The sequence below is a fragment of the Daphnia magna genome, linkage group LG6, assembly GCF_020631705.1.
Source record: "Daphnia magna isolate NIES linkage group LG6, ASM2063170v1.1, whole genome shotgun sequence".
Classification (NCBI taxonomy): Eukaryota; Metazoa; Arthropoda; class Branchiopoda; order Diplostraca; family Daphniidae; genus Daphnia; species Daphnia magna.
The window spans coordinates 429,253-452,332 of NC_059187.1; the positions used below are offsets into that span (position 1 = coordinate 429,253).

Here is a 23,080-nt window from a genome sequence, read left to right on the forward strand (position 1 = left end):
AACGCAGCTCCCTTGTACAGCCCTCGTAGTACTCCGCAGAACTTAGCTCCAGGATGCAATCCGCGGACTATCGTTTTGTACAGGTCTTATGGGTAAGAATTGACGGTCCAAAACTTATACGGTTGTGATGGCATTAGTTATTGTTGTTATGGCGTCTGCGAAATCGAAACACTGTGCGTTTTCCTTGCTCTAAATCCCGTGGGCTTCATAAATGGATTTTTAAAACATTATATACTATAATATCAATATACGAGTCGACGGGTGAGGAGGCCTTTAGAATCATGTTTTGTCATAATTTGATGAATTTGAATGTTGATTGTGGCATCTGACAAAATGCAATTTCGTACTTAAGCTTCTGCAATAACAAAGTTCTAGCCAGCTACCTAAAGCATGGATACTGGTGCCAAGAAAGCTGTGGCTGAAGTCAACAGCTGCAACATTATTCAAACTCTTTTAGATATTAGTGCAATGATTGACATTCACGCTAAACATCTAGAAGGCTTGAGAACACAGTGCTCTACCAGTGCTGAATTAATTCAACAAGAAATAAGGACCATAGAGGTAAGATTCTTGTTCTAAAATAAATTGGTATGTATTTCAATCAAAATGTTAACAGGGAAAACTAGTCAAACTATTCAGTAAACAACTAGTTGCAAAAGCCAAAATTCCAATTGAGGGAATACCATATGAAGTTAGAAACATCCCTTCAATCAAACAATGGCTACAAGTTGTTGGAATTTCTCAGCCATCTGTTGAAGCCTTGTGTGCCAAATTTCAGTCACTGGAATCACTACAAGAACTTTGTGATCATGAAATTAAACGAATTTTTAATGAATGTTATGCAAAGGAAGATGAGTACAGACGGTTAATTAGAGCTCTTCAGAGTGTTAAAAGATATACAGGTAACACATTAATGTGTATAACTCAATTTAATTTATTGCTTAAAATGAAAATTGGGGTTCCAGAAGTTTTGGTGCATAATGAAAAGGAAGGTAGCAGTGGACGGACGACTCCCGATCTAGCACTATACTGGGATTCATGGGATAATGTTACACAAGCTTTGTTGCCAATAACTACAAGCGCCCAGCAAAATGAAAACATCATGCACAATCCATTAAACATTCAAAATATACATACGGTTCATGAAACTATTCCGCAAACGGCTCCAGAGAATCGCAGTCCTCCCTCCACTCCATCGGTTTTGAAAGGAAGAGGTACCATTACTAAGGCTTATTTAAAGTAGTTCCTTGAAAAAAAAATATAAATGAATGTTGTATGTCTTTTCTACAGGAGACCGTATGAAATTCCCTGCTACTCCACCACCTCGCAAGAAAAATCAGGTTATTGGTGGAGCTGCACCACTGTTGACGGATTTCCCTCTTACGAAGTCTACCTCTCATGAATCCCAGCTAGCCAATAGAATCGACGGAAATGACGTTGTCAGGTGACTATTACTTTACAGTTTTTATGCAAATATCAAGGTAGATGTCGACAAGTGAAAAGTGCTAAGTCAAAAGTTATGTTTTCCCATTTATTAATGTCGCACGTCTTCATCAAGGATAGTTCTAAATGATGTAGTACCTGTGTTCAGATTTAGCATGGATACTGATTGTTTTCTTTGTGATCTTTTTATTCATCTCCCCTCCCCCTTTTTGCTCCTAATAACTAACTATTTCTTTCTTTACTGTAAAAATGGATTCTAATGGCTTGTTTGGCTGGCTGTTTGGAATTTTGTTAACTAAATCCATCAACCCTTTTTATACCCGTCATAATTAAATTCCCTGACATGGTGCTTGGATGGGTGGTGGGCATGTTAACTCTTTATCATAGTGGTGCGAGTACTATGCTTCTATCCCGCTTTCGTCGTACAAAACCTAACGCTTATTGGCTGGGACGTAGCATGGAACATTTGGCGGTGACTGGAAGCAGCTCTCCTGTACCATCTTCGAATAGCAACTTACCTGGAGCCTCACCGGCGAATACCATGCCAACTTCTTCAACGCCATCCAAAGGACGCCACCGTTTGGCTACCGATCCTTGCAGCGTAGCCGACGACTCCAATGACGAGACACCCAAAAGTAAAACATACCAATTGTAGCAACTACGATGATCTTGAAGATATTTAATCCTTTACGTTTTGTTCTCGTTTTAGCAACTGTATCCACCCCTAAATCGCCACGGACCCCCACCGTTGGTGGGCCGGCTGTTATGGCCCACACTATCAATCACCGCTTCACTATGACGTTCAAGATGTTGACTGTCTGTGACCTCTGTTTGAAGCAAATGTTTATAGGCAAGTGACAGCACCCATAATGAAATCTAGTTTCAATGCGCATTCAACTTTTTTTTCCTTTTTTCCAGGTCTTAAATGCAAGGAATGTAAATATAAATGCCATCGGGATTGCGCTACTAAAGTACCACCGTCATGTAAACTTCCACCTGGTTTTATTGATTATGTTCGCCAGTGTATCAGTGATGGTAAAAAAGGGCTCTTCTCCGAATGTGTAATTATCCGTATATAAAAAGGATGTTTAAAAAAATTTGTGTTTTTTTTTAGGTCCTCAAACCCCAATTCTACAGCGAACAGCTGGATTGAATAACGCGATTGGTAATAGCATCATGTCGGTGCCGTCTCCGTCGATGATCCGCCTCACGCCTCATGACAAGAAAAAATCTAGAACACAGCCAGCCATTCACATGAATCAGGGTTTGACATAATTGAATAATTATTATTCATTTAGCCAAAACTGTTTCAAGGTGAAATTTTTCATTGAAAACTTGTTTGTTAGGAGGTGGATCAACATCGGTACTAGGCTTTGGCATGGGCTCCACACATTTCGATTCAAGTTCTACGACATCCAGCTGTAGCAGCTCAACTCCATCAAGTCCGGCATTAGCTCTACCGTCGCATATTTCTGCCAACCACACACCAACATCAGCGTCGCAAACTATGCAGTTCCGTTTTCCCGGTAAAAATTATAAATGGAATTACGCAACAGCAGAATTTATTGGGTTGCATGAACCAAATCTTAGATGTCCGTCAAGCTGATCGAGCCCAGAGTGTGGAGACATTACTATCACCGTTATCTCATATGCCGCACTCGGCGAAAAATAATTCTTCCATCGTCAATTCACTGGTTAATACAAGTCCAGGTAATTTTGTAAGATAGTATTCCATGAGTTAAATAGATAAGTCCATGTATTAAACTAACATATTTTCAGTACCAGTGAATCCCTCGGCCAATAACTCTACAACTGCGCACACATTTCAAGATCAGAGTAAGATTGTTTCAGTTTCTGGTCTCTCCGGTACTTCGGGATCGAACTCGACTAGCACCGATTCAGAGCGCACGTACAGAGTTGATTCACAGGACAGTCAAATCTCGGACACTGAAACATCAAGCGACCGTCATTGGCCCCGCCAAAATAGCGTTCGTTTTGAAATGCGAATGATTTTTAATGCAAGCAGATTTCTGATTGCCTAATTTATTGATTAGTTGTCGCTTCGAGAATGGGACATTCCGTTTCATGAATTGGAACTTCGGGACCCTATTGGTCAGGGTAGGTTTGGAACTGTTCACCGGGGCATTTGGCATGGCAACGTGGCCGTTCGACTCTTGAATATGGATCAGATTGGTGACGAAAAAGTTCTTGAGTCATTCAAACTCGAGGTCAGACTTTCAGAGTGTTACGCAATTTTTTCTTCTACCTTGATAAACTTACCGTAGTCAATTTTGTCTATAAATCATTTCAGGTTGCTACCTTTCGTAAAACTCGGCATGAGAACTTGGTCCTATTTATGGGGGCGTGCATGAATTTGCCGACCTTAGCTCTTGTAACGAGCATGTGTAAAGGATTGACCTTGTACACGCATCTTCATTTGCGGAAGGACAAATTCAGCATAAACAAAACAGTCATCATCGCGCAACAAATTTCGCAGGTTAGTAGACTAACAAAGCTAAAGGCGCGGTTCAAAACCAGCTGTATAGCAGTTGTGCATCAGCGTTTATTAATTTACTTATTCTTGGCGTTGTTACCACCTACGATTTAGGGAATGGGCTACCTTCATGCACGCGGGATCATCCACAAAGACTTGAAATCCAAAAATATTTTTTTGGAAAATGGAAAAGTCATCATTACGGATTTCGGCCTCTTTAGCGTCTCAAAACTTTGCAAAATCCATGGGTCAGTAATAATTGAAGCAAACGCTCTTTTCATGGCGTTGAAACCAGTGTTGATTGATTGTATGCTGCTCGGCTTTCAGGAGGAGTGATGCCCTTAGCATTCCACCAGGTTGGCTGTGTTACATGGCGCCAGAGGTGATGCGTAGTTTGAAGCCTAGCAGCGAAGAGAATGACGAGCTTCCCTTTACAATGGCTTCTGACGCCTACGCATTCGGGTACTACCAACTACATACAGGAGATAGTTGTCTATTTGCACTAATTCGATTCATTCATGTTTAATTGTGAAGGACGGTTTGGTACGAGTTGCTCTGTGGCGAATGGCCGTACAAGGAGCATTGCCCTGAAGCTATGATTTGGCAAATTGGCCGCGGTATGAAGCAGTCGCTGGCAAATCTTCAAGCTTCTCGTGATCTTAAAGACATCCTTATGGCATGTTGGGCCTTTGACGTTAAGGATCGAGCAGAGTTCAGCAAGTTACTAAAGATACTCGAAGCGTTGCCCAAGAAACGTTTGCTTCGTAGTCCATCTCATCCGGTCCATCTGTCCAGATCGGCTGAATCCGTTTTCTAATCACATTCTTATCATTCACTCGATGCAGTGTTTGGTACGTAGCTAATGAAATTTGCTAATTTAATCAAGAACAGTGACTAATGGAATAATATCCGAATTCAACGCGTGTTAGTGCATCGGCTGGTTATATTTTGTCGGCGATCGCCAATAACAGAATCTGGTTAACATTTTTCCCAACTTAAAAACTCGACATTTTAGGCAAAAGAACCGTTATATAGTGAATCTTTCGCCTTGTTGCTACTCATATTGTGCATTTTAGTAAATTAGTTGACATGTGCCAGTATGGTAGTTTGTAGGCGCGCCGCTCATTTAGTCCCCGCAACCTCCCCACACTCCTCTTGTTCGTGCCTGTCAATAAAGTGTTTCAGTCAGTTCTGATTTTTCTTCCGCTGTACAGGTGATGACAAAACATCAGTTGATTTCGTCAGTTAAAAGTCCCGTTACGTTTCAGTTGAACCTTTCAGTTAAAAGTCCCGTTACGCGAAAGATATTTTTGTTGGTGTTTGTTTTATAAGGTACGCTTACACAATACGACCGTTGTATTGCACTAAGCATTCTTCTTTAATTCGTCGCTGGTCTCAATTCAACGTTTGTGTGTGTGTGTGTGTGTGTGTGTGTAAAAATGATAGCATAAATGGCCGACCTTTTTTTTTTATTATTTTTCAATTCCGTGTGTATTTTACTTTTTTTTTATCTGTCACCCCAATGGAATTTTTCACCATAAAGGGGTTGGCGATTTTTAATGGCATGCGTTTTCAAAAATAACTCCCAATTCCGTTGGACCCAATCCGAGTGTGAAATGCCAGCCCTTCGAATTTCGTTACCGGATAGTTTTAATTACAAACGAGACGGCTGACGGTCTTTTGGGGAAATTTTGATTCCAATTCGAAATTCACCTGTTCGGTATAGATATCTGTGATTGCGATGCTCCGGCTGGCGCTAGGTAAGTATCTAGAAAATTTAAAGATTAAAAAAAAAAATGGTTTAGATGCAAATTCTACTGGCGAAACATTTGGCATGAACCGATAAAGGCTTTAACAAGCAACCAGTCATGCAAATGATTACGAAAATGAATAATTGCATATTATTAACCAATCTCAACCCAATTTGCATTACCCTTCTGCGAAAGACTGGATTGTGTATCTGCCAGGACTCAACAGACGCCAGTATTCTCCTCTTTCTGTAAAAAAAAAGATAATTGACCTTTGATTTATATGTTCTCCTGAAGCCCAAAACAAACAGGTACCAGTGGAGGTGATGTTCTTATCGATTCCGTAAACATGGATGTACGCATCTCTGATGGGCCGTTTCGTATTTTTGTCAATGATTAACCCTATAATCTATAATTGAACTAGTTTAGCCTACTGTTTGCAAACCGAATTGTGTTTCTCTCTAAATCTTATAAAATTGTCAACATAACATACCTCGTACACCGCGATGCGTAGAGGCAATGTAATTCAAAAGAGGTTTGCGATTGTATTCCCATTCAGCTGGCAGGTCCGAAGCAGGAGCATATTTGCAACAAGACAATTCCAGCGTGATTTCGAAAGCGTTAGAGTGGACGTAGTTGAAATCCTGCATTCCGCCCTTAAGATCGTACCAGCGAGCTCCGTTCGTTATTCCGTCTTGGAATCCGACACCGCAGGTATCAGCTTTTTTCATGAGAGGATGACGATCAGCGTAATCTTGGGATAGCTTGCGGAATACCTTATCGTCCGGAGAAGCGCTATAATAGCCCTGAAGTTGATCAGTGCTGAATAAATTGAGGTTAAGGATTTCAAAAAGAATTAGAAATTTTCAATGTAGATGTAGTCGGATGCTTACTCAGAGCCGTCGTAAGGATAACTGGCCACAACAGCTCCACCATGCAAACTCGCGGAAAGGACGAATGGATTGTTCTTAATCCATTTCATGACAGCTCGAGTCTCGGCAGCCCTACCCTGCAACAGTTCACTTTGGCTTCTAAGTAATTTGTCTTCTGATTTGAACTGATCGGGGAAATTGCGATTGAGATCGATGTTATTGGCATTCAAACGGCCTCCTTCTGGTCCACCTGACCAGCAATCCCCTTCCTGATGAGATAAAGTACAGCATAATTATCTATTTGTCTTAATTTTCTATTAATATGTACGCAAAGTTTATGGTAAGTGGGATGTTGTTTCTAAAATGGCGCTTACTCGGGCTTTAACGAAGCCGTCAGGATTCATGGAAGGCAAGAAGAAGATGTCAGTGGTGTTCAAAAGACGAGTAACGCGTGGATCCACGCTGTCCTTTTGGATCAAATGCGAGATGGTACGAAGCAGCAATTGACGTCCAACTACCTCATTTCCATGGATATTGCCAACCTGTAAAAGAATCGTATTCTTCTTCATACCAAACTTAAAAAACAAACAAACAAAGGGTTGAAATACTTACCAATTTAACCATGGGCATCAGAAGATCACGTTCACCCCTGCCGACTGAATGGCTCAATTCTAGTACGAGAAGATCGCGTCCTTCCTCACTTTTCCCGATTGAAAAGGCTTTGGCTTTTTTTGGATGACGACGAGCTATACTGTGAAGCCAAGTAATCATTTCTTCGTGAGTTAGGTAACGATCGGTTGGCACGTCATCGTCCATTTCGGGATTGAAGTCATCCTTGTTGTTGACTTGCTCGGTAATCGAAGTCGTTGGCAAACTCAAAACGGCCAACGCTAAAGTACTGCAGACTAACAAGCTCGTCCAAATCACGTTGACAATCATGATGTACGTTTTGGACACGACTGCCTTAGTCGAAGAGGTGCGTCCAACTGAGCTCCACTGGTAAGAGCGGCCGTGATTTACATTGGCGAGAGGGGGGAAGAAAATGAAGACAAATGGAAACGACTCACCTGTTAAGTCCCGACCTTGAATCCGTCTGTTGTTCTATCAAAATTACGAGTGTAACGTCTTAGCCATGGGGCATAGTTTCCCTCCGAGAAAGTGGATCCCCATAGTCGAATTCCTTGATTTTTGTTTTATTGTTTAACTTTAGGCGGAATGGAATCTCTGAAACAAACAAGTTTTAGTCCTCGTTACTAAGCACTTTAGCGGCATGACAACGAAAATGGAAACAAAAGAAATCGTTTCCGAGTTTTCGTGGTTTTTGCTTTTTATTTTTGAGTTGTCGCGAAGCCCGAGGGCTTTCTTTAAACTAAACTTGGCGGCGTTGGCTGCAAACTTGTTCAAGGAACTTGGTTACTGGTTTTGTTTAGTGTGTTTTCCCGGGCATTCAGAGCAGGGCGTTCAACTGATCTCTGGTGTGGATATGAGGGAGAAAACATTCTTGACCTTGGCGTACGTGGTTTTTTCCCCCCTGTGCTTCAAAGATGAAAGCCAAAAATCTGATTTCCTGCTCTTTTGTCCTTTTTTTTCACTGCCATGAAGGCGATTCACAGTGTGGTAAAAATAAGGCAACAAGTTTGCACGAAACACGTTTAGAATCATCTCTTTTTTCTCTTCTTTAGCTGTACCGTTATGAAGTCTAGATGAGATGGCAAATGTCTGATAACCTCGTTGCCTTCAAGAATGGAAACACATCACACCTGCAGTAAAACGAGTCCTCAGGTAGAAAACCTTTCTATTTACACATTGACTTTCGGGAAGGTTACGTCTGCTTGAAACGCGATGGCCAGCTGTCACCGGGTGTGATGCCAACAGCGTGATACGCCTTTATAAAAAGACAAAGAGTGAAATTGATTACTATTAGCCTTAAGCGATAAGTCCCTATTTGGAACAATCAAATCGTGTGTCATTAGATTCGCTATCTTAGTTCAATGAACACCTTTAATGTCTGAACAGAATCTTTGACGAGCATGTGTCGTTTGAATGCACGAGGAAAATTATTAGAACTAAAAGGGGAAAACAATTTATCAAAAAACACTTCCTCGATTACCATCTACACCCGAGGTGGCCAAACTCGTTGGTCTCACCTTTAAATAGTATTGTTGCACCTCTTCACGACGAAACGCCGTCATGCATCAAATTCACGGTCGGACGTTGAAACGCTCCCAAGGTTTTTTTTGTCAAAGACATCCTTAAAAAAGGTAGATCTTTCAACCAAATAATTGCTAAGGTACAGGCGTGTTTTATTTCTTAATGTCTTTGTCTGAAAGTTTGTTTTTCTGTTCCGTGTTCACCATAGGACACGAAGAATGGACTCTTCATAGGTAGATCCAACCGTGAACGCAGTGTTCGTGCAAGTGTTTGCCAGCAGTTGATCAAAATACGCCATGTAATAAAATCAACAGTTGGCCCAAAAGGTGCATGGAATCTTTTAGGACTTGGGGTCGAGGATGAATCATTCAACTTAAATAGGAAGCAGTAGAGGTGCTGTTAATGGATCACGGTGTTTAATAAGCGTGGGAGAACTTAAATGGGCTTTTCCTCAAATGCAGTTTATTTCCCAGGATGCGGTAAATTTAAGGCTTGAGTAGGGTTTCAGAGTACGGGCAATGGAAACCAGTTCCGAAACAAATTTTTGTTTCAGGTATAGGCAGGTGGGTAGATGCTCGATTAGATATTTCGATTACGGGGTGGATTGTTAGGCGGCTGGCTATTCTCGGAAGAGACAGGATGAATAAGAGAACACAAACATAACATGTTTTGGGGTTATTTAGGTATTCCAAATTTTGCTTCGCGCTCTCCATTCGCTGCAATCCGTTGCTCTGGTCGCTTCTTTTTTTTTGAACAAAAGACACACTTCCTTAGTCGCGAAGTTGACAGTGACATAACTCAGATAGCTCAATAAATCCTGGAACAGGGAAGTATCAAATCGAGCAGGAAACTCAAGAGCTTGGCATCTTGTATTTCTACGTTTTCCAAGGTGCTGACCTTTGTATCCACATTAGAACTGTCTCCGTTAGGATTCACCTTGCAGTACGTATTAAATGCAATAGAGGACGTTTCAAGCTCAGCTGATGATATCGGTTGACCCCGTAGTAAGAAAGTGCGGCTAGTTTGCCGGTTTCCGTGTCGGTCGTCCTTAACGTGCCATTTCGTACCAACCAAGTGGAAATGGCACGGAGTAGCTCCAAAGTTAAACGAGGAGTCAACGGTTTTCCCCGCCACTATACTGAGATATGCAAACACTCTTCTATTTTTGTATCGGTTCCATTTTTCTTAAAGTTATACAGCTTTCTCCCCTCCTAGCGTGCAACTACCTGTTTTGAGTGATACAGGCCCACAGACACTGATGCGTGTATTAAGTTGAACATTATAGAAAATGTTCGTATTGCATCCGTCTGTTTTCTCATACCAATTTTGACTAAATGACGTAGAATTTGCGCTGTCCTGATGTATCGTACTCGCGAATACAATTATACTCACGACAATTCATGAGAAACATGCACATGTATTGTCCTCATAAGTTGTTACGACTATATACGCTAAGCTAGATTTTTCATATCGACGTAAACTGTTATGTAATATGATTATTATTTAACGCTTTGCATACGAGTAGCGAAATGTAGAGTTTGCAAGTAATCCCGGGGTTTCAAAGGGGTTATCTACCTATTTCGTAATCGGTAATGAATTGAAGATCTCTCTATGTTTTTCCAAAGCAATGTATAACCCGTCTTTATTTGAAGTTTGATAAACTTCAAGGAGAACTATCAATTCAGCAGTTCCAAAAACACCCCCTCCACATACATATTTTTGCTATCAGATTTAAAAAATAAAAAATCCTGTTCATAGCAGTTGGGACGCATGTGGTTCAAACACTTGCGACCTACTTTCACTAATCGACGAACAGCAAACGACACTATATATACACTTATAGTTTACTTCAGGGATAATAGAATTGAATCTCGCAAGTGACTCCATTCGAAATTATATAAGACCACGTAAGGGAGCATACAGCAGGGTTTTCCCAATAATTTCAAAAAATCAGTCTACGGATCAATGGAGAATACTTGAATGCAAAGTCACAAGGGCCAGTTGAGATTCGAAAGTCTTCCCCAGCGGTCGCAGCACAGTTTCCTATTCGCTAGATCGTTGTGATTTTCGCCAGTCTTGCCGGTAGCAAAACACGTCAGGTCAAGTGCAGGTGTACTCCTCTACAGGCGTCTACACCAACACAGAACTTTTGCCGTTATTAGTGTTGTGTTGTTTTCGTTATTATTATTTTTCTTTGTGCGTACGAGATGGGATTAATAGAAACGCTGCGCTTTCGCGTTCTTCCCTATTGGAAGACGTACGTGTTGGTCCTTTTGCCGTTGATCCTTTTACCGTTACCGGTGATCGGTCAAGGAAAGGTAAAGTAGATTTCTTTAAAAATCATTTATAACGGCATGTTAATTAGTGCTGGGACGGATTTTTGCTCGTCCAAGCTGATGCTATGCGCTATTCAAATAATGAACGGGGAAATTGTGCTGGTTCAACACGGATACAATTTTTGTTTTGTTTTGAAAGGTATAAACCTGCTTATGGCTGTATATAATTGAAATATGAATTCAATACGCCGTTAGCATCTGACAAACGTGACCCTTAGCGATTCAAAAGCACGACAAGGACTTTTGTTTCTCGCCCTACAATGTAATGGAAACGGAATAATTCCGAGCCGATTTTTCTTTCTTTTTCTTCTATTGTAGCCATCGATTTACTCGGTGTGTTAAATTAGGAAGTTGGACTGCATTATCAAATGAAAATTCTCACACAAAAATTTGTATTCTACGGGCAATAGTCTTATCAATTCAATGTTAATTTATTTCGTAAGTACTGGCCTCGCTTCCGAATGTCCTTCAAACAAGAAGAAAAACAGATTAGCAACTAGCAAGCGAAAGTCGTTACATGCTATATTCGATTTCCCCAATGCAAGTTGAAAGTAACCCCACTTGACGATAAGACATTATTATCATGTGGGTAAGAGTCGAAACAATTCTTTTCCCCCCTGAAATTAGGCAGCACGAAACCGACCTAAAATAACTGAGACAAGGTGAACTGTAGGAATCTACTATGTGTATAGTGGACGGGCATTTACATGTAGTAGAACGCAGCATCGCAGTCTGTCCGCAAACTATGTCTGGAAGCAATGTAACGGTACAAAAAAAATCAATTATGAAGTCTTTGGTTTGGACGTGTCAGCCCTTTCGAAGAAAAATCAGACAGAATTTTTTTATTCCGAATTGAATAATCTTAAAGCGCTTGAAGTCGCCCTTGGCCTCAAAGTTGGAATGCGGTTCCTATATAGCCATCGCAAGGATCTTCGTCAACAAATCTCCAACCTTTTTCTTGGGGGATGTTGGACGTGTAACGCAACCTGGATTTTCCCATTGCAAAACAGGTTGCTGCTCCTTTTTCGGAAATACATGCGAATATCATTGATACCAACACGAATATTATACGACTTTGCGATCTTTTCGTACGGCTGTAACTTGTCGGATCACTTATGTCTATGCTAAAATGAGACAACTAACTTTATATTTGGTTTTTAGGAAGCACGAGCGGGCTATGTAATCATCATAATGGCCGTTTTCTGGATGACGGAAGCTCTGCCTTTGGCCATCACCAGTCTGCTTCCGGTTGTCCTCTTCCCCTTACTAGGCATCATGGGCACCGGAAAAGTGTGCACGGCTTACATGAAAGTAGGCATAGATCCTGTCAAAACTATCATAAGTAGCTTCATAATTCAATACTTGGCGCTAGACGACTATTATGCCCCTCTGTTTCAACTTGTGAATCGCAGGAAACGAACATGATGTTTATCGGAGGCTTGATGGTAGCTCTGACGATCGAACACTGCAATTTGCATAAGAGGATCGCCCTAAGAGTGCTGCTGTTGGTCGGCGCTAGTCCTAGATGGTATTCGCTCAAATATCCAATTTCTCGCGTTTAAAACGTTTAAAAACGAGTCCCACGGCGTCATTTGACAATGCAGGTTGATGCTAGGATTCATGTTAACGACTATGTTTCTATCCATGTGGATTTCCAATACAGCTACGACTGCCATGGTAAGTTTGCAAGTCTTCGGTCAATCAGAAATGTCTGTAATTTATTGACTTTTTACAATCTTTAATTACAGATGGTTCCCATCGTTGAAGCAGTCGTTCAAGAGCTTTTCAAGGTTCGATATTTAAATTGATTAGACAATTGTACATGAATGAAGTGCACAAAAAAAAAAAAGAACTAACCGTATCAACGTGTGTGCTCTTTTAACACAAAAGGATGGCGAAGAAGAAATGAAGAGAGAGCCGAACGTGCGTATGGTTCCAGACGGGATGTCGACGTGTTCTTCCAACAACACACTTGAGATCGATCTGGATTCATCCGAAAGTCAGAATCTCGAGGCAGTTTCCATTGATTCCATTGCCGATGTGGGTAAAAGCTGCCAGGAGCTAACAGCAGCTTCCGCGGACCAAAGGTAGTAAGCATTCCCCGAATTTCTGAAATACTATACGTGATACGAGTAAAAACGAGTTTGCTTGTACGCAAAGTGACAACTTGTGCGTCAGCATGAAAAAATGTTTCCTACTTTCGGTTGCGTACTCGGCGAATATTGGAGGAACAGGCACATCAATCGGAAGTGGTACCAATTTGGTATTGAAAGGTGTCTTCAGAGAGTAAGGAAATCTGTACCATTGTGCGAAGCAAATCGTAGTTGCACCGGACGCTTACTAGCTACACCTTAAAACGCAAACGTACAGTAGTACAGCCATCATGTGCTTGAAAAAGATTTTTCGTCAATACGTGATGTCTGTTAATAGGGGTAATTTTAGTATCTTTTTCTTGTGAGTCAATGTTCGATGTTGACATTATTTGACATCGTTACCCTTTTCCTGGTGCCATATTTTTAGGTCCTATAGTTGCACGACTCACGAATACAAACAAACAATTCGTACGTGTGTCCTTATGTCCATTGCTTACTCTTCGAACATTGGAGGTACTGGGTCTCTTATTGGATCAAGTCCCCAATTAGCTCTCAAAGGAATTTTAGATGAGTGAGTTATTGCTTTTCTATTACTATAGTATATACGTAGTATGTTGTGTTAAAACCATAGTGCATCTAACCCTTTATGTTTGCATGCTTCCTTATTAAAGACACCTCAATTAGTGCTGAATGCAGAGCTAAAAGAAATGGCCACTAACTGATGAATAATAAAAACAGGTTGTATGGATCCGCTCCTGGTTTGAATTTTGCTTCGTGGATGGCCTTCAATGTCCCAGGCATGCTTATCAACACGTTCCTGGCATGGATTTGGCTGCAGTGTCTCTTCCTCGGATTCAAACGGTAACTTAGTAACAGATCAAACATATTTAATTGTAAGTTATACTAGCCGTTGTTTGTTTCCTAACCGCCCGGCATATTCCCTCGTTAATCATATAATATTTGATCTAGAACAACTGCTGATGACAATACGCAAGCTGCAGTCATTAAGAAATTGATTCGTAGAAAATACGAAGAATTGGGACCTATGACGTTCCACGAATTGGCGACATTGATCTTATTCATTTTGTGCGTTGCACTCTGGTTTTTCCGTGACCCACAATTCATTACTGGATGGGCCGAATTCCTACCCGCGGTGTAATTCAATTAAACAATTTCTTGTACTTTAAGCAGTTAAAATAGTTTAATATTCGTTTTGTTTTACGTCCGGCAGAGAAGTGGATGATGCCACTGCAGTGATGACCATCGTCCTGCTTCTTTTTATCATCCCCGCAAAACCGAGATTTTGGAACCGTGACACAGCAGGTAGAATCAATCATTTCCTTTTGATGAACGAACAAAGTTTAAAAACAAAATCTGCTATGGTTATCGATGATTAGAGAGAAATCGGGCTGGGCCCAGTCCTGCCCTTTTGGAATGGAAATTGGTGCAGGATAGATTACCATGGGGAATCGTTCTCCTATTAGGTAATTTCTATTTTCATTACGTTGATTAGTTTTACACGCTATTCAATGTCTCTCGAAGGTGGCGGCTTTGCCTTATCTGACGCCTCTAAAGCATCAGGTCTTTCTTCTTGGCTTGGAGATCAATTAGCTGTTTTGAGTTTCCTGCCTCCGTTCGCCATCATGTTGATTATCTGCATCATGACGGCCGCCGTTACAGAAGTGTACTAACACATTTATAATTAAAATTTACCTTCAATTCGAATGGGGAATAATTTTACTGTTCTTGTTATCAGGGCATCTAACACAGCGACAGCAAACATCCTTTTGCCGATTCTCGCTGAAATGGTACGTTCAAAGTGAATTAGCGTTCAAAGAGAATAAATTCATGCTCACCAAATTTTTAAATCCTCAGGCAGTAACGATTAAAGTTAACCCACTCTTCCTGATGTTACCTGCTACTGTGACTTGGTAAGTGTAGCATATAATGACCAGGATCAGTGCAAAATATTCTTTTGAAAGGCGTAGGCAAATGAAGGTTTCTCAGCCATTTCTGTAAAAGCGTCGTGAAATTCAGATTTGAGGTTGTAAACAAAAATTTAAAAACCGCTTTACCAAACTGTGCAGTCAATATTCATATCGCCAGCGAGCTGATTCTCCAATTTATAAGCACTGCATGGAGAAGGAGGGATATTCTTCTTCTTAATCCATAAGATGAAAGCAATAATTGATTCTGATTCTTCACGAACCGCTACCTAGATTTCGATACGTAAGGAAGTGAATGACTGTGACGAAACTTTAATTGTTTATTGCTTTCCAATTGTAGTTCGTATGCATTTATGCTACCAGTTGCCACTCCACCCAATGCAATTGTTTTCGCCGCCGGTAGAATGAATCCGACTGATATGGTAAGTTGATGACACAGCAGACGAACGCAACGTGGACCGATTCATATCGACATTTGTTCTGCGTATAGGTGAAAGCGGGTTTACTAATGAACATAGTATGCGTCGTTGTCATTTGCGTGCTGATGGCTAGCTTTGGTAGTTTCATGTTCGGCTTCGACGAATTCCCCGATTGGGCTGTGCCGCAAGTGAAAAATGCAACCATGACAACATTGTCACAATTTTCGAACTGCACATCTCCGTGAACGAATTCGTCGTGAACAACGGGAACATAGGGGAAAGAAGTGATGTGGGTGAGCTTGAAGTAAAAATGATTTAAACATTACCCGTTGAAATGGGCATTTTATTTATTAACGTTTTCATTTCAGTATACTCTACGGTACTGGGAATAACGCTTTGGCCATGGATAGGTATATAGACCAAAAAGGTTGATAACCATTTTTTTAGTGTACACGACAATCAGTCAATATTTCAGCGCTTTATTGCATAATCTTTGCTGTTTTGCTATTATCGTTAGTTAAAGCTTGCAAAAATTTACATTCAAACCTGTTTACCCAAATACATTGTTTTCTTTAAAGTTCGTTCATTGAACTGCTGTACATTAAAAACTGCTATCCCTACAGCTCAGACGAACTGTAGTGTGTGTGCGTATACATACGCCTATCTATGTAGACACATTTCCTGGCCATTTTTTTCCCACGCAAAACCAAACTAAGAACCGAACCCACTGCACCAGTCATTGACACTATAACGACGAAACTGTTTATGGGACTTCGTACTTTGACCTGTGGCCGTGGCCTTCGACACTTAACAGTTTTAACAATTTTAGTCAGTTGTTGATTAGGGTCAACTAAGTTCATCTTTTATCGCTGGCAACAAAGATAAAATGCAACTAGAAGAACTAAACTACTGGTAAACATTCATTGAAAAGAACGGGACCAAGTTCGTTTGCTGCAAAAATGAATGTGAAACAGTTGTGCGGGTTTTTTCTTCCAATTTTAAAAGTAACGATTATATCTGTTTGGCGTAAAATCCTTAATCGATTAAACATACCCACAGTGAAAATAGACAGGCAATTTTTTATGTTTTTAATTGTGCTTTTGGTCGGATACAATCTAGCATTAGTTCAGCTGTACCTCTTGCTGTGGGCGTGGCTGACAAGCAAAGATCGTCTGCATTTTTGGAAGCCTAAAGACAGAAGTTCACCTCCAGCTTGTCTCGTAAGTTCTTCACTCGGACGCCATTGCTATGTCAAGCTCCAGGTAACTTCCAGCCATTTTATTCCGAGAAATTTTGCTATTTAATATGTTGGAAGCCGAAGTTTGATCAAGTATGATCAAGTATGACTCTCGATGTAAAGCTTAGCCTATCTGTCAAGGTCATAATGTCGTATTGCACATTCAGAGCTAGCGACGAAGAATTTAAATTTAAATAGAGACAACTTAAACATGTATCTAGTGACAAGCTCCTCGTGAAGAGCAGTTTCAATATCATTGGCAAGAAAAGCAGGAATGACATTTAAAGAACTTAAGAAACGCGAGATTGCTGATCGCTAATTGCTCTAGGGTATTCGACTGCATTACGTTGAAGTTGGTGACCGGAAAAAGCCAATGCTTCTTTGCCTGCATGGCTTTGCCGAAACTTGGTACTCGTGGAAACATCAACTACGTGCCTTTTCGAAGACGCATTGGTAAGTTCTCGTAGCAATTTAAAATAATGTGGTAAATCCACATTTGCTGTCAAATTTAACCCCAATAATTTTGATTTCTCTCAAATTCACGTAAAGGGTAATTGCCGTAGACATGCGAGGTTATGGAGATTCGGACAAGCCTCATAGGGCAGACGAGTATGATTTACGGATCGTGATAGACGATATTCGTCAATTAATTTTGAAGCTAGGTTTGCTTTAACTGTTTTGCAACTAAATTTTAATTCTTTTTGTAGTCTCTTTTATAGTGTGCTTTATATACTTTTGTGCCTGTGCATGAACAGGTAAGGAAACATGTGTGCTGATGGGGCATGGCTGGGGTGCAGGAATTGGTTGGTTGTTTGCTGCTATTCATCCCAATATGCTGACTCATTTCATTGCTTTAAGCTGTCCACATCCGGCAACGTTAAAATACAACTTTTCCAATTCGTGGAGGAGGCCTTATATCTTACGGTTGATAGAAAATTAATAATATTTATTGTATTTCTGAAGTTTATTTTGTATTTAATTGTATCCTTAGGGATTTGTTTTTCTTCCAAGCTCGGTGGGTTCCTGAGGTTTTCTTGCAATCTCAAGACAATATCGTCATAGAAAGTATTGCAAAAATAGGCTGCACTACTAGAGAAGACGCTTTTCAAGAGGTGGAAGCATACAAATACTATTTCGGCAAGCCAGGTATAGGGCAAAGATTAATTAGCATGTAGACGATGAGGAAACGTGAATTGTTGCAATCGCAATATCGTGTTTACAGATGCTTGGAGAGGGCCGCTGAATTATTATCGTCGACTGTTCAATCCTGGATCATTAATGTGGATGACTAAGTCTCAGCTACGTGTGCGAGTACCAACGCTGCTTGTATTTGGCAAGAGGGAACCAAATTTCTGTCAAAGAATAATCTCTAGTTGTTCAGAAAATGTCGACCGATTTGACTTTCATGTTATTGAAAGTGCGTCGCACTGGGTTCAGAAAGAAACACCAGACAAATTCAATGTTATTTTAGCGAGATTTCTAAATGTTAACCTCTGACATGACTTGTTTTAATCGTGCTTTGGTATTCCTCATTAAAAACAGTTACGTTTATACTATTACTGCTTATGCGCGAATTCTTGCGTCCTACTCGCTGCCAAATTAACTATTTTCCTTTTTGCAACTAGTCGTTGCAAAACAACTGGGCAGTGCCTTCATGTACATAAGCCACCAAAACTGAGATACTGTAACCGTTTCTTTGTAATAATATGATCAACGACATCATAGGATTATTTAGCCAACACCATGCATTTCACTTTGTTTTTTACGTTTAGTTTAAAAAAAAATTAAGTTGGGGCCCTAACAGCACTGTTTTCGTTAATTTTTAAAACCGCTAATTTAACGAGAAAACCAATGACTAAATCGAAATCAGCGTTTAATTTCGATTATGCCGTATGATTTTTGGATAATTTCAAGAGATGTCGTTTTTGGCCGATTTTGACAAAAGTGGGAAGGCTATACCCTTCCCACTTTTTTCATTGGCCAAATTTCAAATTTTGATAAAAAATACATGAATTCGATTCAGAATTGAATGAAAATCACGAAAATCAGGTTTATTTTTCTATTGGTTTTATAGTTTTTGATTTAAACGTTAAAAACCCTAAATTAAGTTGTTGCGCTAACAGCACTGTTTTCGTTAATTTTTGAAACGGCTGGTATAATGAGAAAAACCAATCACTAAATCGAAATCAGCGTTTAATTTCGATTATGCCGTATGATTTTTGGATAATTTCAAGAGATGTCGTTTTTGGCCGATTTTGAAAAAGTGGGAACTTTTTTCAAATTTCAAATTTTGCTTAAAATACATGAATTCGATTCAGAATTGAATGAAAATCACGAAAATCAGGTTTATTTTTCTATTGGTTTTATAGTTTTTGATTTAAACGTTAAAAAGCCTAAATTAAGTTGTTGCGCTAACAGCACTGTTTTCGTTAATTTTTGAAACGGCTGGTATAATGAGAAAACCAATCACTAAATCGAAATCAGCGTTTAATTTCGATTATGCCGTGTGATTTTTGGATAATTTCAAGAGATGTCGTTTTTGGCCGATTTTGACAAAAGTGGGAAGGCTATACCCTTCCCACTTTTTCATTTTTTTGGCCATTTTTTTGCTTAAAATACATGAATTCGATTCAGAATTGAATGAAAATCACGAAAATCAGGTTTATTTTTCTATTGGTTTTATAGTTTTTGATTTAAACGTTAAAAAGCCTAAATTAAGTTGTTGCGCTAACAGCACTGTTTTCGTTAATTTTTGAAACGGCTGGTATAATGAGAAAACCAATCACTAAATCGAAATCAGCGTTTAATTTCGATTATGCCGTGTGTGATTTTTGGATAATTTCAAGAGATGTCGTTTTTGGCCGATTTTGACAAAAGGGGGAGGGCAAAACCCCCCCCCTTTTTTTTTTTTTAAAAAAAAAAAAATTTTGAACTTAAAATACATGAATTCGATTCAGAATTGAATGAAAATCACGAAAATCAGGTTTATTTTTCTATTGGTTTTATAGTTTTTGATTTAAACGTTAAAACAATTAAAAGCTAAATTAATTGTTGCGCTAACAGCACTGTTTTCGTTAATTTTTGAAACGGCTGGTATAATGAGAAAACCAATCACTAAATCGAAATCAGCGTTTAATTTCGATTATGCCGTATGATTTTTGAAAATTTTCAAGAGATGTCGTTTTTGGCCGATTTTGACAAAAGTGGGAAGGCTATACCCTTCCCTTTTTCACTTTTTCATTTTTGCCCAAATTTCAAATTTTGCTTAAAATACATGAATTCGATTCAGAATTGAATGAAAATCACGAAAATCAGGTTTATTTTTCTATTGGTTTTATAGTTTTTGATTTAAACGTTAAAAACCCCTAAATTAAGTTGTTGCGCTAACAGCACTGTTTTCGTTAATTTTTAACGTGGTATATTTTGAAACGGCTGGTATAATGAGAAAACCAATCACTAAATCGAAATCAGCGTTTAATTTCGATTATGTTCCGTGTGATTTTTGGATAATTTCAAGAGATGTCGTTTTTGGCCGATTTTGACAAAAAAGTGGGTTTTTTTTTTTGGCCGAATTTCAAATTTTGCTTAAAATACATGAATTCGATTCAGAATTGAATGAAAATCACGAAAATCAGGTTTATTTTTCTATTGGTTTTATAGTTTTTGATTTAAACGTTAAAAAGCCTAAATTAAGTTTTAACAGCACTGTTTTCGTTAATTTTGAAAACGGCTGGTATAATGAAAAAAACCAATCACTAAATCGAAATCAGCGTTTAATTTCGATTATGTGTCCGTGTGATTTTTGGATAATTTCAAGAGATGTCGTTTTTGTTATTTTTGGCCAATTTTTTCAAATTTTGCTTAAAAAATATGAATTTCGATTCAGAATTGAATGAAAATCACGAAAATCAGGTTTATTTTTCTATTGGTTTTATAGTTTTTGATTTAAACGTTAAAAAGCCTAAATTAAGTTGTTGCGCTAACAGCACTGTTTTCGTTAATTTTTGAAACGGCTGGTATAATGAGAAAACCAATCACTAAATCGAAATCAGCGTTTAATTTCGATTATGCCGTGTGATTTTTGGATAATTTCAAGAGATGTCGTTTTTGGCCGATTTTGACATTTAAAGTGGGAAGGCTATACCCTTCCCCCTTTTTCTTTTTTGCCCAAATTTCAAATTTTGCTTAAAATACATGAATTCGATTCAGAATTGAATGAAAATCACGAAAATCAGGTTTATTTTTCTATTGGTTTTATAGTTTTTGATTTAAACGTTAAAAAGCCTAAATTAAGTTGTTGCGCTAACAGCACTGTTTTCGTTAATTTTTGAAACGGCTGGTATAATGAGAAAACCAATCACTAAATCGAAATCAGCGTTTAATTTCGATTATGCCGTGTGATTTTGGAAAATTTAAAAACGTTTTTGGCCGATTTTGACAAAAGTGGGAAGGCTATACCCTTCCCACTTTTTCATTTTTAAATACTTTGAATTCGATTCAGAATTGAATGAAAATCACGAAAATCAGGTTTATTTTTAATATTGTTTTTTATGTTTTTGTTTTTTAAAAATTAAAAAGCCTAAATTAAATTGTTGCGCTAACAGCACTGTTTTCGTTAATTTTTGAAACGGCTGGTATAATGAGAAAACCAATCACTAAATCGAAATCAGCGTTTAATTTCGATTATGCATATTGATAATTTAAGGTGTCGTTTTTGGTTTTATGGAAGGCATACCCTTCAATTTTTCATTTTTGGAAATTTCAAATTTTGAAAATAAATTTAATAATTTTATTTTTATTAATTAATTATTTTTTGATTTTTAAGGCCATAATTGTTAATTTCATATTTTAGGCTGGTATAGGAAAAAATCACTAAATCGAAATAGCTTTAATTTCATTATGTTGATTTTTGGATAATTTCAAAGTGTATTTTTAGGCTTACCCTTCCTTTTTTTTTAAAATAAAATACATGAATTCGATTCAGAATTGAATGAAAATCACGAAAATCAGGTTTATTTTTTTATTGGTTTTATAGTTTTTGATTTAAACGTTAAAAGTTTTTATGCTTAAATTTAACAGCACTGTTTTCGTTAATTTTTGAAACGGCTGGTATAATGAGAAAACCAATCACTAAATCGAAATCAGCGTTTAATTTCGATTATGCCGTGATGTATTTTGGATAATTTCAAGAGATGTCGTTTTTGGCCGATTTTGACAAAAGTGGGAAGCTAAATGGCCAAATTTCAAATTTTGCTTAAAATACATGAATTCGATTCAGAATTGAATGAAAATCACGAAAATCAGGTTTATTTTTCTATTGGTTTTTATAGTTTTTGATTTAAACGTTAAAAAGCCTAAATTAAGTTGTTTATAATTAATAATACAATAGTTTATTTTTGCGTTAAACAGCACTGTTTTCGTTAATTTTTGAAACGGCTTGGTATAATGAGAAAACCAATCACAAAATCGAAATCAGCGTTTAATTTCGATTTTGTATGATTTTTGGATAATTTCAAGAGATGTCGTTTTTGGCCGATTTTAAAAAAAGGGGAAGGCTAAACCCCCCCCCTTTTTTTTTTTTTTTCAAATTTCAAATTTTGCTTAAAAAAATGAATTCGATTCAGAATTGAATGAAAATCACGAAAATCAGGTTTATTTTTCTATTGGTTTTATAGTTTTTGATTTAAACGTTAAAAACCCTAAATTAAGTTGTTGCGCTAACAGCACTGTTTTCGTTAATTTTTGAAAGGGCTGGTATAATGAGAAAAACCAATCACTAAATCGAAATCAGCGTTTAATTTCATTTGTGAATTTTGGATGATTTTAGAGATTCGTTTTGGCGTTTTGACAAAAGTGGGAAGGCTTTACCCAAATTCCCTTTTATACCAAATTTCAAATTTTGCTTAAAATACATGAATTCGATTCAGAATTGAATGAAAATCACGAAAATCAGGTTTATTTTTTTATTGTTTATTTTATAGTTTTTGATTTAAACGTTAAAAAGCCTAAATTAAGTTGTTGTAACAGACTGTTTTCGTTAATTTTTGAAACGGTGGTAAAGAGAAAAAACCGAAATCAGGTTTAATTTGATTATACCTATAATTTTATAATTTCAAATTTTGAATTTCGATTCAGAATTGAATGAAAAGTAGGTTATTTTTAGTTAGCTCGATTTTTCGTTATTAATAATTTCATTAATTTTGTGCTTAAAATACTAATTTAACAGAATTGAATGAAAATCACGAAAATCAGGTTTATTTTTCAATTGGTTTTATAGTTTTTGATTTAAACGTTAAAAACCTAAATTAAGTTGTTGCGCTAACAGCACTGTTTTCGTTAAT

At 38.2% G+C, this 23,080-nt stretch overlaps 4 protein-coding genes across 11 annotated transcripts; 3 read left to right on the forward strand and 1 right to left on the reverse strand.

Moving 5' to 3' along the window:
- The first annotated feature begins 53 nt into the window (after nucleotides 1-53).
- On the forward strand, nucleotides 54-5,125 carry LOC116924758 (kinase suppressor of Ras 1). Of its 2 annotated transcripts, none has more exons than XM_032931288.2 (16): nucleotides 54-561; nucleotides 617-902; nucleotides 966-1,214; nucleotides 1,291-1,444; nucleotides 1,831-2,078; nucleotides 2,153-2,293; nucleotides 2,362-2,478; nucleotides 2,558-2,707; nucleotides 2,790-2,969; nucleotides 3,034-3,153; nucleotides 3,223-3,431; nucleotides 3,498-3,671; nucleotides 3,755-3,940; nucleotides 4,052-4,185; nucleotides 4,265-4,399; nucleotides 4,472-5,125. In XM_032931288.2, the coding sequence occupies exons 1-16, from the start codon at nucleotides 391-393 to the stop codon at nucleotides 4,752-4,754; spliced, it is 2,937 nt and encodes a 978-aa protein (XP_032787179.1). In that variant the 5' UTR covers nucleotides 54-390; the 3' UTR covers nucleotides 4,755-5,125. The 2 variants fall into 2 exon arrangements, with proteins under 2 accessions (XP_032787179.1, XP_032787180.1); XM_032931289.2 differs by having other exon boundaries at nucleotides 55-561; nucleotides 1,900-2,078.
- A 284-nt stretch (nucleotides 5,126-5,409) lies between these two features.
- LOC116924760 (carboxypeptidase D) lies at nucleotides 5,410-7,564 on the reverse strand. The gene is made up of 7 exons (XM_032931294.2): nucleotides 7,170-7,564; nucleotides 6,932-7,099; nucleotides 6,579-6,826; nucleotides 6,179-6,507; nucleotides 6,001-6,087; nucleotides 5,871-5,934; nucleotides 5,410-5,705 (listed from the first exon to the last, which is right to left on the reverse strand). The coding sequence occupies exons 1-7, from the start codon at nucleotides 7,494-7,496 to the stop codon at nucleotides 5,588-5,590; spliced, it is 1,341 nt and encodes a 446-aa protein (XP_032787185.2). The 5' UTR covers nucleotides 7,497-7,564; the 3' UTR covers nucleotides 5,410-5,587.
- Nucleotides 7,565-7,972: 408 nt separating this feature from the next.
- LOC116924759 (solute carrier family 13 member 5) lies at nucleotides 7,973-16,082 on the forward strand. Of its 7 annotated transcripts, XR_006647576.1 has the most exons (18): nucleotides 7,973-8,174; nucleotides 8,240-8,339; nucleotides 12,206-12,355; nucleotides 12,457-12,572; nucleotides 12,649-12,721; nucleotides 12,793-12,834; nucleotides 12,935-13,131; nucleotides 13,565-13,708; nucleotides 13,876-13,998; nucleotides 14,107-14,292; nucleotides 14,369-14,460; nucleotides 14,535-14,621; nucleotides 14,680-14,821; nucleotides 14,894-14,945; nucleotides 15,013-15,068; nucleotides 15,424-15,505; nucleotides 15,574-15,806; nucleotides 15,871-16,082. XR_006647576.1 is itself a non-coding variant. In XM_045174689.1 (17 exons), exons 1-16 carry the CDS (start codon nucleotides 10,916-10,918, stop codon nucleotides 15,745-15,747), a joined length of 1,827 nt encoding a protein of 608 aa, XP_045030624.1. In that variant the 5' UTR covers nucleotides 10,664-10,915; the 3' UTR covers nucleotides 15,748-15,791; nucleotides 15,871-16,082. The 7 variants fall into 7 exon arrangements, 2 of the variants coding, with proteins under 2 accessions (XP_045030624.1, XP_045030623.1); XR_006647575.1 differs by lacking the exons at nucleotides 7,973-8,174; nucleotides 8,240-8,339; nucleotides 13,565-13,708 and adding exons at nucleotides 10,663-11,026; nucleotides 13,205-13,330; XM_045174689.1 differs by lacking the exons at nucleotides 7,973-8,174; nucleotides 8,240-8,339 and adding an exon at nucleotides 10,664-11,026 and having other exon boundaries at nucleotides 15,574-15,791.
- Nucleotides 16,083-16,267: 185 nt separating this feature from the next.
- Nucleotides 16,268-18,295, forward strand: LOC116924761 (epoxide hydrolase 3). Its single transcript, XM_045175052.1, has 8 exons — nucleotides 16,268-16,330; nucleotides 16,434-16,506; nucleotides 16,622-16,722; nucleotides 17,068-17,192; nucleotides 17,289-17,401; nucleotides 17,495-17,663; nucleotides 17,731-17,885; nucleotides 17,962-18,295. The coding sequence occupies exons 1-8, from the start codon at nucleotides 16,268-16,270 to the stop codon at nucleotides 18,234-18,236; spliced, it is 1,074 nt and encodes a 357-aa protein (XP_045030987.1). The 3' UTR covers nucleotides 18,237-18,295.
- The last annotated feature ends 4,785 nt before the right edge of the window (nucleotides 18,296-23,080 follow it).

Coding starts and splice junctions, on each gene's coding strand:
- LOC116924761 (XM_045175052.1), top strand. CDS start 16,268: ATGGGACTTCGTACTTTGACCTGTGGCCGTGGCCTTCGACACTTAACA. Junction 16,723..17,067: donor GTTCACCTCCAGCTTGTCTC/GTAAGTTCTTCA, acceptor TAATTGCTCTAG/GGTATTCGACTGCATTACGT. Junction 17,193..17,288: donor GCCTTTTCGAAGACGCATTG/GTAAGTTCTCGT, acceptor ATTCACGTAAAG/GGTAATTGCCGTAGACATGC.
- LOC116924760 (XM_032931294.2), bottom strand. CDS start 7,496: ATGATTGTCAACGTGATTTGGACGAGCTTGTTAGTCTGCAGTACTTTA. Junction 6,508..6,578: donor TATCCTTACGACGGCTCTGA/GTAAGCATCCGA, acceptor CAATTTATTCAG/CACTGATCAACTTCAGGGCT. Junction 6,088..6,178: donor TACGCATCGCGGTGTACGAG/GTATGTTATGTT, acceptor TATAGATTATAG/GGTTAATCATTGACAAAAAT.
- LOC116924759 (XM_045174689.1), top strand. CDS start 10,916: ATGGGATTAATAGAAACGCTGCGCTTTCGCGTTCTTCCCTATTGGAAG. Junction 14,946..15,012: donor TGCCGATTCTCGCTGAAATG/GTACGTTCAAAG, acceptor TTAAATCCTCAG/GCAGTAACGATTAAAGTTAA. Junction 15,069..15,423: donor TTACCTGCTACTGTGACTTG/GTAAGTGTAGCA, acceptor TTCCAATTGTAG/TTCGTATGCATTTATGCTAC.
- LOC116924758 (XM_032931288.2), top strand. CDS start 391: ATGGATACTGGTGCCAAGAAAGCTGTGGCTGAAGTCAACAGCTGCAAC. Junction 2,079..2,152: donor CAATGACGAGACACCCAAAA/GTAAAACATACC, acceptor TTCTCGTTTTAG/CAACTGTATCCACCCCTAAA. Junction 4,186..4,264: donor AAACTTTGCAAAATCCATGG/GTCAGTAATAAT, acceptor CTCGGCTTTCAG/GAGGAGTGATGCCCTTAGCA.